Source organism: Lissotriton helveticus, chromosome 7 (assembly GCF_964261635.1).
Source record: "Lissotriton helveticus chromosome 7, aLisHel1.1, whole genome shotgun sequence".
Lineage (NCBI taxonomy): Eukaryota > Metazoa > Chordata > Amphibia > Caudata > Salamandridae > Lissotriton > Lissotriton helveticus.
This window is the reverse complement of record NC_136068.1, coordinates 1555549284-1555563719: the sequence shown is the minus strand read 5'-3', so window position 1 is coordinate 1555563719 and position 14436 is coordinate 1555549284. Positions and strand designations below refer to the sequence as shown.

Here is a 14436-nt window from a genome sequence, read left to right as displayed (position 1 = left end):
GCGGCGGTCGGGAAGAAATGCTCATGCTGCCTGCACGCCCAAGTCGGCCCTCTGATTGGTTACCAAGGAACACCAATCAGAGAGCTGACTTGGGCGTGCAGGCAGCGTGATGAGGGGCTGCTCTCTCCCGATAACGTCAGGGAGAGAAAGAACAGCCAAAACACACCCCTCTATCCCAAATATACTGGGCTTGAAGGAAGTGACGCCCCTCTCCTCCAATGGCTGGCCTCCGTTTAGGAAGCCAGCCAATGGAGAAGAGGGGCGGGTTCAAGCCCCACTCTAGGAAAACATTAAATCTCGGCTGCGCGACACTGCTGCGCAGTGTACACTAGGCCGAGACCTAAAAAGGAATGTGTCCTGATGTAACGCAACTGGTGCTATGTAAAACGCTCTGATACCTGATTCTGGTCAAGTTTGCGCTATATAAAACTGTAAAAAAAAAAGAAGAAGATGTTGTTAAAGGGGTTTTGGGGATACTTATCCAATCAGTTGCGTATCAAGAGTGTCAAAGGTCCTAATGCGACCAATAAAAGATAGGTCCACACCTTGTATAGGGATACTTAGAAATAACCACACATACTTGAGCTGCAGAGAGCCTTACACAGTTCTCTGCTCTGGTGCTAATTAACCTGATGCACCATTGGTAGCTATGCCCTTGGCTTGCATCAAATAATGCTGCTGTGCACCAGGGGAAAAATGGTCACCATAAATCTTGAGGCAGCAGAAATAACACCAATTAAAAAAAAAAAAAATCATTCCAGTGCTAGAAAATAAAATATTACCAGACATGTACACTGAAGCTGTCTTTAACCCAAGCTGCGTTGCCAGGTCGTAGGCTGCATGCACAGGCTCCCAGTCTAACTGGGAGCGCAAATTCAGCACATTCAGGCCAATCCTGACACTGCTTCCAGCAGCATGAGAGCAGTGCCAGGATTGGCTGCAGTGGAGTCTTGGAGCCTGTATCTTCAGAGTAAATGAGCAGAAGAGTGCAACGCGGCCGGTTACAGGTAAGTTATTTTTGTTATTAATTTTGTATTTTTTTCATTTTTCATCCCCCTTGCCCTCCTCCGTGCCCCTCTTCGACAACATCAGCCCCTACTGCATAAGGCACTGGAGACTCGAAAGACTGGTCCTTATTCTGAAAAGGGCGATAATTTTACCACCCTCATTCTGTAAAGGGTCATAATTTTACCACCCTTATCTGTAAAGAGAGGCCATTTTACCACTGATGGCACAAACAAAATACCATCTGTAATACGATCCCTCTCACTCCAGAGGGAGAGAATGCTGCCTAGGGATAAAACCAACTTCTCCAGGTAACTGCTAATGGTAAGTGCATTGTCACGGATATTCCGACTGCAGGAAATAAAATAGTCCAAATGGTAGTTATCATCAAAAATAAGATCGCTTCTGGGCTGGTTTTTACTAGTGTAAAAACTGTAACTGACGTAAGCTTAGCACGGTCAGAACACACAAAGATAATAGCAAGGCCAAAAGAAGGGTTTTTGCTGCATATTTCCTATAAAGTTCCCCATTTTAAACTCTTTTTTTGGCGAATGGTAGACTTGACCTGCCGAAATTTAACAGGGGGAGGTGCAGCCTTAATCGTTTATACCCGGGTGCTTAAACAGTCTGTGCACCTGGAAATTCTGATCCCAGTGCAAACCGGTTTTTGCAGGAGCTGCCATTTTCCGACCAAGTCATAATCAGGAGGGAGGCATTATGTTTCCTAGTGGTGGTATTTATTATACCAGTATCTACCACCGCAGCAATGATCGCCAATAGTAGTAATCCTCGTGAGGTAATAATGAAACACTGACACCATCAACATTACCACTCAGCAGAGTGGTGGTAATTTTCAGCTGCTAGTGCATTTTCTTTGATCATAAAACCCCACATATTGTGTATTTTTCTGTGCCAAAGTAGTTTTATTTTGCGAAAGCTTTCCTCAGCCACACAGAACACTCAGCAACTATTTCAGGAAAGACTGCATCACTGCTAACCTCTGAGTCTGTGTGAGAAAAAAAAACATGTAATTGTGCGTGCCTGTTTGAATCGGTTGTCTTAATTAGGTTTTGCTTAATAACCTTTGGAGAGTTTCTAAAAGCAGCAGTGGGCCTTCTTAAAAAATTACTTTCATCAGCAGCCCAGAAACCAACCCTGCTGCTCAAATGAGAACAATTATGCGCGGTATCTCGGCTTCATTACCTCCCCTGATTACACACCAAGGCCGCGCGCAGAAGGCGCGCTGGTGAATCGAAAAAGCCAACCTGCCCGCAAGTGCGTCGGATTGTAAAAACGGTGAACTTCTTTGTTTGTGCCTGGGTAGCGGTGTGTTATAGTCTCCCATCTGTGAACCTCTCCCTTCTTACTCTCCTGCCCTTTCCTCCCTGGTTGTCCTCTTGGTTAGTCCCTTGTCCCTATATTGGTTTGTCCCTTTATCCCGTGGGAGTGCAGCTTAGAATGTTCACGAGGCAAAAGCTATGATTTTTTCTTTTCCTCCTTGTATCTGCGAAAGAGTGGCACCAATACCTCTGTTACTAGCATCGGTAGTAAGAATCGTGTCTTTGGTACTGTCAAAGTTACCTATGCAGGGTGCTTCAAGGTTCTCTTCGTATCTCTCCAGTGTGTGTCGTATTGCTGAAATCAGGTCTTTGAGAGCTGCGGCTACGGATGATAGTCCAGGACAATGGTTTGAGGTGTGCACAGGGCTCAAGTCGGGGTACCACGCGGGTGGACGGCGTCCCCCCACTTTTTTTACCGGGATGACGCCGTTCCCCCTGCCCAAAAGCTGCACTTTCAATTATGGCGTTCCTTGCCCGCACGGCCGCCCTGTCGACCTCCCAAGCACAAATCAGTTCGATTTTACCACTAAAGATCCTTGATTCCTTTTGCGCTTGGTGTATGTGCCGAAGGCCTTTGCTGAGATACTGTGAAGCCCCCTCGCCTCACCTTACCAGAGAGCTCCGGGGAGTCACTACATGAAGGGCAGCGCTGTGACTAAGGTGACTACCTTTCGTGACGTCACTTCCTGTCGTGACATCACTTCCGGTGACACCACCCAACTTTGAGCGTCCCCCCACTTCTTTTTTTAGGACTTGTGCCATGGGTCGTGCAGACGTGCATGCGCATCACGTAGACGTAGGCGTGCGTACGCATTCTCTCCCTCAAATCTTTCAATGTAACAGGCTGAAGCGCACTGTGGCCACCAGCACCCTAAGTCACATCCCTACGGCGCTATCATACAACCCACAGCAGCGGTCTGGCAATTAACACTCGGAAGAGGGCCAGTCCCTTCGCACCTTGGTGATCCTGCTTTCCCATAAGTCAATGCTCTCAGGGATTGCTGCTTTGTGTTGACTGGGCAGCCCTCTTGCTCGGCTGCTGTCAACTTTGTCTCTAGTTCTGGGTTCGGCAAGGAAATGCATCGAATAGGGATAGGGAAGATCACTCCTGTCTATGTGACGGGAAGACCTCTGGTCATATTTATTTATTAATGTCATTTATAAAGCGCCTGAATCACCCCAAATGGGGTATCTCTGCGCTAAGGCCGGCTGTTAATATGAGTAACAAGGTTAGAAAAGTAGCGTTTTAAGCCTCTTTCTGAAGCCTAAGTAGTTAGTGGTGAGACGAATCTCAAGAGATAGTTGATTCCACATTTTAGGGGCCAGGTAGAAGAAAGATTTTCCTCCCAGCCTGGCTTGCCTTATGCGCGGGATAGTGAGCAGGCCTCGGCCTTCGGAGCGAAGGGGGCGAGTCGGTGTGCGTTTCACTAGCTTATCTGCAAGACAGGTAGGGCCCATCTGGTTTATGCCTTTAAAAACAATACAACAGGTTTTAAAATGTATTCTTTTGTGCACAGGTAGCCAGTGAACACTAAACCAACCACCTATACTCACATACACCAACACTAGGACATTTGCAACACTAAACAGCACTATCTACACAATATCATTGAGAGCACAAAGAGAGCAGCATTCCCAGCAATGAACTGAGAAGCATGTGCTGTGTTCCATAAAAAAGCATAGCATACAATACCCTGGGTAGTTTCGGTGACCATAAAACCATCTATGTCACCACATTAGCATGGCTGATGGCTTGGCAAATGCTATCTGGTAAGTCTGGTAAGAGGGGTAGAAAAATGAGGGTGTTGGGAATAAACACAATGCATGCCAGCACCTTTCACACCTCAGCTCACTAAGAGAGCGAATTCAATGTGCCAATCTTTTGGAAGAATGATTGGGACTTCCCAACATCATCCCAAGACTAAAGACCTTTGTACAGGACTACAAACCAACCGACATTACGAGAGATCTATCACGAATGTGATGACACTGTCACACACGCCTCTCAACGGCAACACAGTCAGTGGCACAACATGTACTTCACCTCTCTGAATGTTTGTACACATTTCTGGTTAGTCACAAAGCTAGCAACCCTAGAGTGACTGCACTTAGGATGTTAATGTTATGTTAATATGATCTTTTAAAGCACACTATAAACTTAAAGAGGTACCCTGGCCCTGTGGGATGACAGGGGGAACTGCTGAGAAGCAGCCTAATACAAGCTGAATATATTGGTGTTTCGTTTTTTTATCAAGGGTACTGTAGGAAGTAACTGTAGTGCAAAGATCGAGGTGTTCCATAGACAGCTGGCCAGAATGGAGAAAGTTCGGCCACCCAGTCCAGAATGTTTAAAGCATAGTATGGCAAGAAGATGCTTATTTGAAGAGCGAAGAGTTCGAGACGCGTTGCATTTGATCATGTTCTGGCTTAAAAGAATGGGAAAATTCCTGTAAAATGTGTATATCACGCATGAGACTTTGAAGATTATATGCTGTTGGATAAGCAACAAGTGTGAGGTGTTGCTTTGATTTTGGATGATATGAAATTAAATTAAAACAAATGTGTAAAGCGCGCATTAACCAGAAGTTGTCAAGGCTGTATACCCACTGAAAAACCACTGAACCTGAAAAGCTCAAGAGCAGCCAACCCCAAAAAAAACTTGAGTTCCTACAAAGCAAAAAACACGTTTTGAGGACCTTTTCTAAAAGCAAAATGACTCTCCATGCATCCTTGATGGTGGGGTAGAGTGTTCCACAGTTTACCAGTGGCTACTGAAAAGGATCTGCCACCCAGTCTGGCCTGACAAATCTTTGAGACCAATATGAGGTTATGTTTGGCTGAAGAAAGGGGCCTGGTTGGAGAATACCATTGAAACTTAGATCTAAAAGCTAGGTCCCATATTGTGCAAAGTTTTGTGAGTGATACAAAGGAGCCTAAAGAAAATTCTCTTCCTAACAGAAGCCAAGGTACCTTAGGAAGTTCACCAGAAACAGATGGGTATTTGGAAATGTCTAAGATAAGCCGAGCTGCTGCATTTGCAGTTTTCAGATTTTTCAAATGAATAAAGGACATTACTGTAGTCAATCTGTGATGAGATAATGGCAAAAACCACTGTTTTCCATGCTGTTAATGGAAAAAAGGGAAGATTTTCCTTAAAGATCCAATGAAGTTGAAGCATGACGATATCGTGCGACTCACCTGAAGTTCAACGGAGAGTTGCTGATAAAAAATCACCCCAACATTTTTGGCAGACACAACAGGGAAAGGTGGAACCAACAGAACATTTTGGCCACCAATTGTTACTCCATATTGAGGGGTGATCACCAAAGATGAGGACCTCTGTCTTTTCTCAGTTTAATTTAAGACAATTTCCCTTCATCCATACAAAAATTGTCTTCATGCAGTTGTTAAAACTGATGGCTATTGAATGCACATAATCCGTGATGGATACAATAATCTGAGTGTCGTCTGCATAAAATAACACCTGAAAGCCATAAGCTGACCAAGCAGGTGTTTTTCCTGAATTGTAGCAGGTGTTGGTAGCAGGAATATAGGGCTGTTTTTTAAAAAAATCTTTGGGATCAAGATTTGTTTTTCCAATAAAGGTCTACCTACAGAGTATTTTCATGACTGAGGGAAACATACAGAGGCTATAACTTTATTCATAAAAGTGGCCAAGGGCTCTGATACATACCCAGAAACCAAGTGGAGAATTTTAGGCAAGCAAGGGTCAGAAGCCAATACTGACTTTGTATTTAAAAGAAGCTTTCCACCTGTTCACTTGAAATAGTAGGGAAAAAAGATTGCACTGCATCATTAGCTTACATAAAGTTCCTACACACCCAGTCTTAAATAATTGTTTAATTTCTCCAGCTCTTTAGAAGTAGCAATTTCAAATAGATATTCATGATCTTAGATTGAAAGAAGAGTGCCAGATTATCACAGAACGCCTGCGTAATGTCTAAGTGTGGAAAATTAGTACGGTTTGGTAAACATTATCTGCGCCATCTTGCCTTTTCCCCTGATGCCACACTTTTTGTCATACGCACCCGCCATTTTAGGTGCCTCGATCAGAACCACCCTCTGCACGCCACTGGCCCCCAGCACAGCCCTTCGCCCTCACAAGCCCCCCACGCACTGGCCACCCCCCGCTCTCACATGCCTTGGGTCGTAAACCCCTCTTCAGCGCAGCTCTGCCTCAGAACCCCAACCTGTTCCCAGCGCGACACCTCCCTTCATTCCTTTCATGGTCCCAGACCCTTTGATACAAACCCCCTTTTCCTGTGTGCCCGTTTGTCTTCCTCGTTCCCAGGCCGCCACCTGGCCCTGCGGATACTGTTTATTGCCCCCCCCGTACAGTAGGAAGCTTCCCCCATTAAAGGACCCTCGAATTGATCAAAGCCCCCACCCTATGATATCCGATCAACCCCACACATTCCGTGAATCGGCGGAATGTCCAGCTGCGCGATAATCATCACCTATTGTAACCGGGGTGGGGACTTCAACTGTAAATGTGTGTGGGAACGGGTCTGAAGGGGAGATTCCGAGGATGTCCTTTCATACTTCAAAGCATTGCAAGAATGTGTTACCTGCAATAAAAATCATAAACCTGTGTATAAGAGGCCAGGCCTCAGAGATGCGGTTAGAGCACCTCGTGACGATACTGGCTGTCCGAACTGATGTGTTCTCCTCCGGAGAGAATAAACCTTGTTTCCTGCCTTCCAGTCTCCAGCGCCTGCCTCTTCATTGATTAATATTTTGTGGGTTAAAGAGGCGATACCGCCGGGCAAATATTGGTTGTCCTTGACCTTTTTTTACATAAGGGCCCGACTATGAGTTTGGCCTGGGGGGAGAGGGACCATCACTCTAACACCGCCAACCCCGTGTGCGCACCACCCACCAGGGTACGACTTTTACAGTCACTGGCGAGTGGTTCTTTGGCGGTGCCACAGGGGTGCCTATGAAATAGGCACTGCAATGGGAACATCAAGGGCAGTCCCTGCACGGCCTGGGCTACTGCAATCCGTGCCATGCATACACACTGGGGGGCACAGCATGTGGCCCCTGCATGCACCCCATGGCCCTGATACAGCAGGGGGCCCTGTAGAGCCCTGTTATTTCCTCTCCGCCACAGTTTTCACAAATTAGGAACCGCCATGAAAAGCATGGTGGAGAGGAAACTCCTAATATGCTTGGCGGGAAAGCAGCAGTCCCGGCAAGCATAGTTCGACCTCAAGACCGCTGCGCCACTGCCAGGGATCTTTGGTTCTTGGAGGTTGCGGTGTTGCAATAGCGGTCCAACAAACTGCCTTGTGCCACTTCGCAGTGAAAAATAAAAAAAAACTGCCTTGTGAACATATATCCCCTTTCTATCCGTATTCTGAGCAGTCAATCGGACGACCAAGATGTGTATCCAATCTCAAATGGAGAGGTGTTTGGAGAGATGTTAACACTGCCCCATTCGACTTAATCTGTTAGAGGCTGCACTGATCTCCCAGGAAATGCATAAATTACTCATGAGTTCATTGGTTCTCCTCAACGTCATTGCTGTAATTACACTAAATGGGGTGCCATGTCTGGAAAACAGGCAACCACATAATGCTTCTAAATGTTCCACAAAGTTTAGACGTAAGGCTATGAATAACTATCCTCAAACCCAGAAGTCCTTTTAATAGAACCCAACCAATATCCGAGCATATACACGGTGATGAAGATTACCAGTAAGTAGTCAGAACATTACCACTTTATACTTACATCACAGTCCTTACAGTATGAGGAGATACGAAATAGTGATAATGAAAAAAGCATGACCCATGTTGAAATACCACTTCCAATACTCTCCTAAGAGAAGAAAGAACTGTTTCATCCAGCAACATTATGATATCCGCGGGACCACAACATCATCCGCTGGCAGAACATTGTTGTCAAATAGGTACCAAAAATCTAAACCACCCTAAAAAAACAATCATCCAACCACATGAATGGCAGCAATCAACCGGTAGGAAGAAAAGAGAGGTGACATGGCCCCCATACCAACCTGTTCATACTTACAGATGGACCACTCTCATCTCTATATGTCACGAGAAACTTGAATGCTTCCAGCCGAATAATCAACACAATACTCCAAATACAGCCCGGGGATCAACTGAGAGGTAACTCACACATTACATGAACCTTCTGAAACGGGGAAAGAATGAACCACCTGCCATGACACTAAACAATCACTATTTAAAAACAGAATTTATCTAGGTGTAGAGCAGCATCCTATTCAGCAGTGACTGGTCAAGGATGTATGTATTCAGTGGAAGGGGCGGGGCAAACAGTTTATTATTAGTTATATAGGCTGAGGAGGTTACTTGTTTCACAGGCATGGCGAATTCTCACCGTAAGGTCTATTATCTGGAAGAGAGATGAGATCTATTATTCATTCTCTTCAACCAGCCACATCTGATAGTCACCCAGCTCATGTCCCATGTTTAGTAGCTCAGTTTATGCCCTTTGAAGTGGTCTCAGGACAGAGTTCGGCAGCACACAAGTTCCTTCCATAAATGCATCTACGGTTCTGGTCCCAAATATCTGAAAGATATCTTTCGTCCTTACTCTCCTGGACGTACCCTACGCTCCAGCAACACTATGTTGCTATACGTCCCTAAAGTAAACAGAGCAAGACAGGGTGGTCGTGCCCCCTCCCTTAAAGGTCCAATGCTGTGGAACTCCCTCCCCCCCCAGCTAAGACAAATTCCTCATCTTCTTAACTTTAGGAATAAATTGAAAACCTACCTATTTACACAGGATTAACTTAGCTCCCCCTCCGCCCTTTCCCGACCTACAGTTTTGCTTTATCTCTCTCAGAAGCCACGCGCGGAGATACCCCTTCGGGGCTGATTCATGCGCGCTACAAGACTATAAATAAATAAATAAATGTTACATGCAGTCTTATCAAACGAAAACTGGCATAAAGGCATTCTCTCTTACAATCAGCCTCTGGCTACATGTCCAAATTGTCCCACAGACACATGATCACACACATATATCATAAAGGTCAGCATGTAGAAGATACTTACAAATACCAGGGGTGCTTCTGAATTTGATCTAACTGCAAAAATCAAGAAATATAAAACAGACCGGTAAGTGACAACGGAGAAATATATGTCAACTGTTTGCACAATCACGTTGTAATGATGATGAATAATCCAACATTCACACTCTGGGATGTACCAATGAAGTTAGCGGGTGTCAATACCAGAAAAGAAAGGAGGTATAAGGTTACAGAGAGGACAGAGGAAAAATATGTAACCCTGGAGAGGATGAAACCAGATTTAGCATGCATAGAGGGAAGATGTGCAATCAAAATTCTGGGACTCATCCTCTGCCCGTAGGCTGTTGGAGCTGCTAGGGTACATGGCAAGACCTACACAGACTTCTACGTCTGTTCCAATTGGTGTAGTGTGGCCCAACCATGCCAAGTAAAAAAAGAATGGATGAGGGATGGAGCAGCTGTCTTTTTAGGATGTTCAGTAGTTTGCTTGGATGCAATCACAGTAGTGGCAGCTGTTGATAAATAAGGGCAACTAGTGAAGTCTTGGTCACAAGGACCATTGCCTGATTAGGGCAGCAGGCAGAACAGATCTCCTTGCGGGGATATCCTGTCTGGCCTTCCTTCAGAGAGTGAGCTCCTGCCAATATGCACTCCTTGGATGGATGGCCGACTGCCATTGTATTAGAGTAATTCAAATCCTGTCTCTGCAATCCCCTGTACCATCCAACCTACTCTCAATCAGTGCAGGGAGTTGATAAGAAGAAGTCATCACTGAGGTGCCAATTGAGAAGTCTCATGGCAGTAAAAAACAAAAAAAAGGTCTGACCCTGGTGGTGCAAGGGCACATTTTCACCATCCCTGAAGCACAACAGGCACAGAAAGAAGCAATGGTGCTGAGTGGTACTGGCACAGTCGAGTCTGCTACTCAGGTCAGGCCATCAGCAGCAATATTGTTGGAAGGCCGCTCATACTCTACAGAAGCACTGGATTGAGGAATAGCTTTCTTAGCACCCTTTTTTTGGTCTAGGGAGGAAACAGAGCTCCCACAGTGTAATCAACCCTCAACATGAGGGAGAAATCCTTCAACCTTCCACCAACGGGGTCCTAGAGCAGAACAAGACAGACACGGATACTGAATGTTATCCAATCCGTATTAACCAGAACCGTATCTCTTTTCAATCTGACCAAGGGTTTTTGGTCTTTAGAAGCCAGAGTCCCTGTCTGTTCCAAGGGTCCAGTAACTGCCTCTTCTTCCTCAAGTTCAGCCGAAAACAAAGCCTAAGTAGTCCGAGTGACTTCTCGGGTGTTCTAAAATCAAATAAACCATCACAGGATGCCCAATCCACTATCATTATTGAGCTCAACTCACCACTGATGAATGGGTCCTCCTGATACACCCCATCCACACCTCTGCCACAGGCGAATTACAAGAATGTCTGAGAGTTTCTCCTTTTAGAAGAAATAGAGTCAGTCCTACTTTTGGAAAGGGGGTTTGGACATTATTACCATTTCTTCCTGGTAAATTAAGCAGACCTCTACCAGTACTTTCTAATGCAGCAATCTAAAATGCTAAAACAAGTTTGGTTCATGCTAGTTTTATGTGGTACACATGCAGGGCGCTTACTTTCCTATGTCCATGCTGTGGGAACACAAGCTTTTGTTTCATGGTGAAAAATGAAGACTATTGATTAAGAATATTTTTGTTTGAGCAAGATTCGGCACCTGGTGCCCCATCATGAATCTAGCATTACTGGCATCCTTCATTCAGATGCAGATACATGGCTCAATCGAAACATCATCAATGGTGGGCCCAAAATACCCTCTGACCCTAACCTTCAGGACATTTTTAGATAATAGGTTCTTAGACTTTGACTCAAATCTCTTTCCAACACTCTCAAATATGATTATGTCAGCATGCCAATAATAAACAAATGGCTTGAAAAGGCCTCCCCTCTTCCAGACAAGAGTGCTGACTATCCATCAAACCATTGACCACATTCTGGAAAACACAGTATCTGCCTGGAACTCCTGAGTCTTCTTCAAAATTCACAACCTTACATTGGGCTGGTTTCCTATGCCACATGAGCTCCCTGTAGCTCCATTTGCTGGACAGGGCGACCAAGCCTGCCCCAGTCCTTCATCTCTACCACCATCTTTGAGATAGTCCACTCAGGCCTATAACCTCATAGTGGGAGATCCTTTCGCCTAGGGCTGCAAATGTACAACTGAATCATCTATTATGGTGGAAAGTTTAAAATGGGATCCCCATCACTTACCATGGGATTGCTCAGTGTTTTATTGAGGAGGGAGAATCCTCTTTGCCTACCCCCTGACCTGTTTTACCCTGACAGCTCGTCAGGAGATCAGAGAGCGAGTCGTAGATGTTCATCATTCAGATAGCTCCAGTTTTCTCCAACCAGGTATTGGCTCACGTGTACCTCACTCAAAAGCAGCACATCTACCCTCAGGCAGAAGAATAAGGTCCTATCTAGCTCCCTACCTATCTTAAGACGAAGAGTCCCATCCCTTACTACCATTGTTCAACTTGAACACGCTTCTGTTTAGATTTTTCCCACATGGTCCTCTTGTCATTGAGCTCAGAATCATGGCACAACTTACATTTTGTACTTGAGAAAGTAATAACTCTAAATTATACAGCCCACCTTTCCATGCCCCTCGTACAGCAGACACTAATACCAGATGGTTATCTTCTTCCATCTCTCACTGCTATACTCTGCATGACATCTGTTTACTCTGCATTACCCAGTAGTGTCCAAGCACATTCCACTAAAAGCATAAATCACGTTGTTCTTGCAAGAAGCCGGTGGAGAAATAAACAGGACGGCTCTTGGCTATTTGGGCTAACCAATATGCACTCTGCAGACTCAACACCCTTGAGGTTTCCTCTCAAAGCGAAGGTCAATATGGCAGGATATGCTTTATAACTTGCTTCTCTAAGCCAGTAATACTCAATGTAGGGTCTGGGGGCCACTTGCGGCCCTCTTGATCCTTACATGCGCCCCCCCTGGTTAATAGCAGCACGAGCTGCTGTTTAGTTGCTGTACACTAATATTCAGAAAAAAATGTTAAATAAACAGGCAAGCATTTATTAACCTACAAACAAACGTTTGCCCATTTCGTTAATCTTGTTTTAGACCTCCTTACACAATCCCCGAACCACCAAGACCCCTTACCACCACCCTGCTGGCATCAGTGAGGCCCTCGGTCACACCACAGACTGCACTTTGTGGCCCATGGGCAAATGTTTGTGAGTACCCATGCTCATAACCTAAGCTGCCCAAGGATGAGTTTCTTGCAAAGTTTCTCAATTTTCTCAGCTAGCTCCAAGGTTGTATAAACTGGTAAATTCTTCCTTCGAACAGGCTTTTACCTCAGATTTGAAAAGGGCATACATTATTCCCTTACTTAAGAAAGCTTTTTTAGATATAGCTATACTGAGTAACGTTTGCTCTATTTTTCTGCTGCTATTTAAAACTAAGCTTGCAGAAGAAGAACATTCTGAGTTCATTATAGATAATTCATTACTTCATTCTACTCAAGAGGGTTTCCAGACCTATTATACATCAGAGGCGATGCTTGTGGCAGCTTAAAATGAATCACGCATTATCATGGACCAGGGAGGTGTAGCCGCAATGATTCTTCTTGACTTTCCTGCATCCCTTGACTTTTCTGCGTCCTTTCACATCTTGTGGCATACTACAGTGGTGGAAAGACTTGGGGGAAGGCTTTGGAAAGACCAAATAATCGAGTTTATTTCTTTTTTAATGTATCACAGCCAGACATTTTATATGCTTCACTTTAGGTCATCATCTAGTGCCTTGTTCTGATGAGCTCCATGGGGCTCCTTTCTCAGCACTATGATTTATGATTTTTATCTAGCCCCTCTTGCACCTCTGGCTCACCTTATCCACGTGTTTCACATGACATGTGTATTTTATGCCAATAACATGTCATTTATTCCCAGATTAGATGGCAATAGGAATTACGTTTACCTTAGCATTCAGTACTGCCTGAGGGCGGGACAGTCTGAATGGTGGCAAACTGTTTGAAAATGAATATGACAGAGTTTATGGTGGTGCGTGTCCCACCTTTTGTCTGGTCATCAGGCTCATGGACTGAAGCTTTGGTTCGCTGCCCTCTCCTTCAAGGCCTGTGAAAAACCTTGGCACTTTCTTGGATGACCAGCTGTGTTTGAGCGCGCAGGTGTCCAAAGTTTTGGTATCTTGCTGTTTTCTAGTTAAAGGGTTGTGGAAAAGCTTGCCTTTTTTTTAACACAGAATATTCCATGTACAATTCTCCTAGAAGTGGAAGGCTTTTGGACTGATTATGCAAATTCATCATAGCAAGGTCTCCCTAGATATACTATCAACCAACTACAACTTATGCAAAAAGCATTAGCCCATTTCTTACTGAAATTTCCGTGCAGGACACAAATTTGGGGATTGAAGTTCTTACATAGGCTTCCCGTGCACAAGCGAATTATGTGTATAAGCCCCTTGACTTGTTTTAAAGCATCTCATGATAAATGCCTTCTCTTCAACCACCTTTTGTTCTATTGGTACTGACCTTCTCAGTCCTTGTTTTCTGCTATTGCATTCGTCTTAAGTGCTACGGATACATTAAGGAAGTCACAACAGGGTGGTTAGGCATTGACTTTGCAGTCCACATTGGTTGGGATGCCCTTGCTCCAGAGATTAGGTGCATCTCAAATTCTTAGTTTTAATATGGTTTTTAAGCTATAATGAGGGGTGTCTGCATATCTTTAACAAATACAATAAATAAATAAATGCGGAATCCACTCAAAGGTTGAGAATGAGGTAAAGTTAAAATTTAGTGTTAGGAATATGTAACCATAGTGGTGATTCCATTATTGGGCAGACTGTCTCCTAATATCACAAACTTCTACCAGCCACGCAGCCATCTGGCAAAAACTTAAATGGACTAATTTTATAAGAAGGGAATGGACGAGGATGATTGCTCTACTGTATAGCTTTAGAATCAGTTTCAGGAGATTTAAATAGGTGGCGATTT

The 14436-nt window shown here is 44.6% G+C and overlaps 1 protein-coding gene across 1 annotated transcript in view; it reads right to left on the bottom strand.

Moving 5' to 3' along the window:
• Positions 1-14436, bottom strand: part of BRSK1 (BR serine/threonine kinase 1) — a 435735-nt gene that overhangs the window by 43813 nt on the left and 377486 nt on the right. The window contains exon 9 of the mRNA XM_078650957.1: positions 9410-9441. Within this exon, the coding sequence (XP_078507083.1) occupies positions 9410-9441 (32 nt within the window). The remainder of the gene's footprint in view (positions 1-9409; positions 9442-14436) is intronic.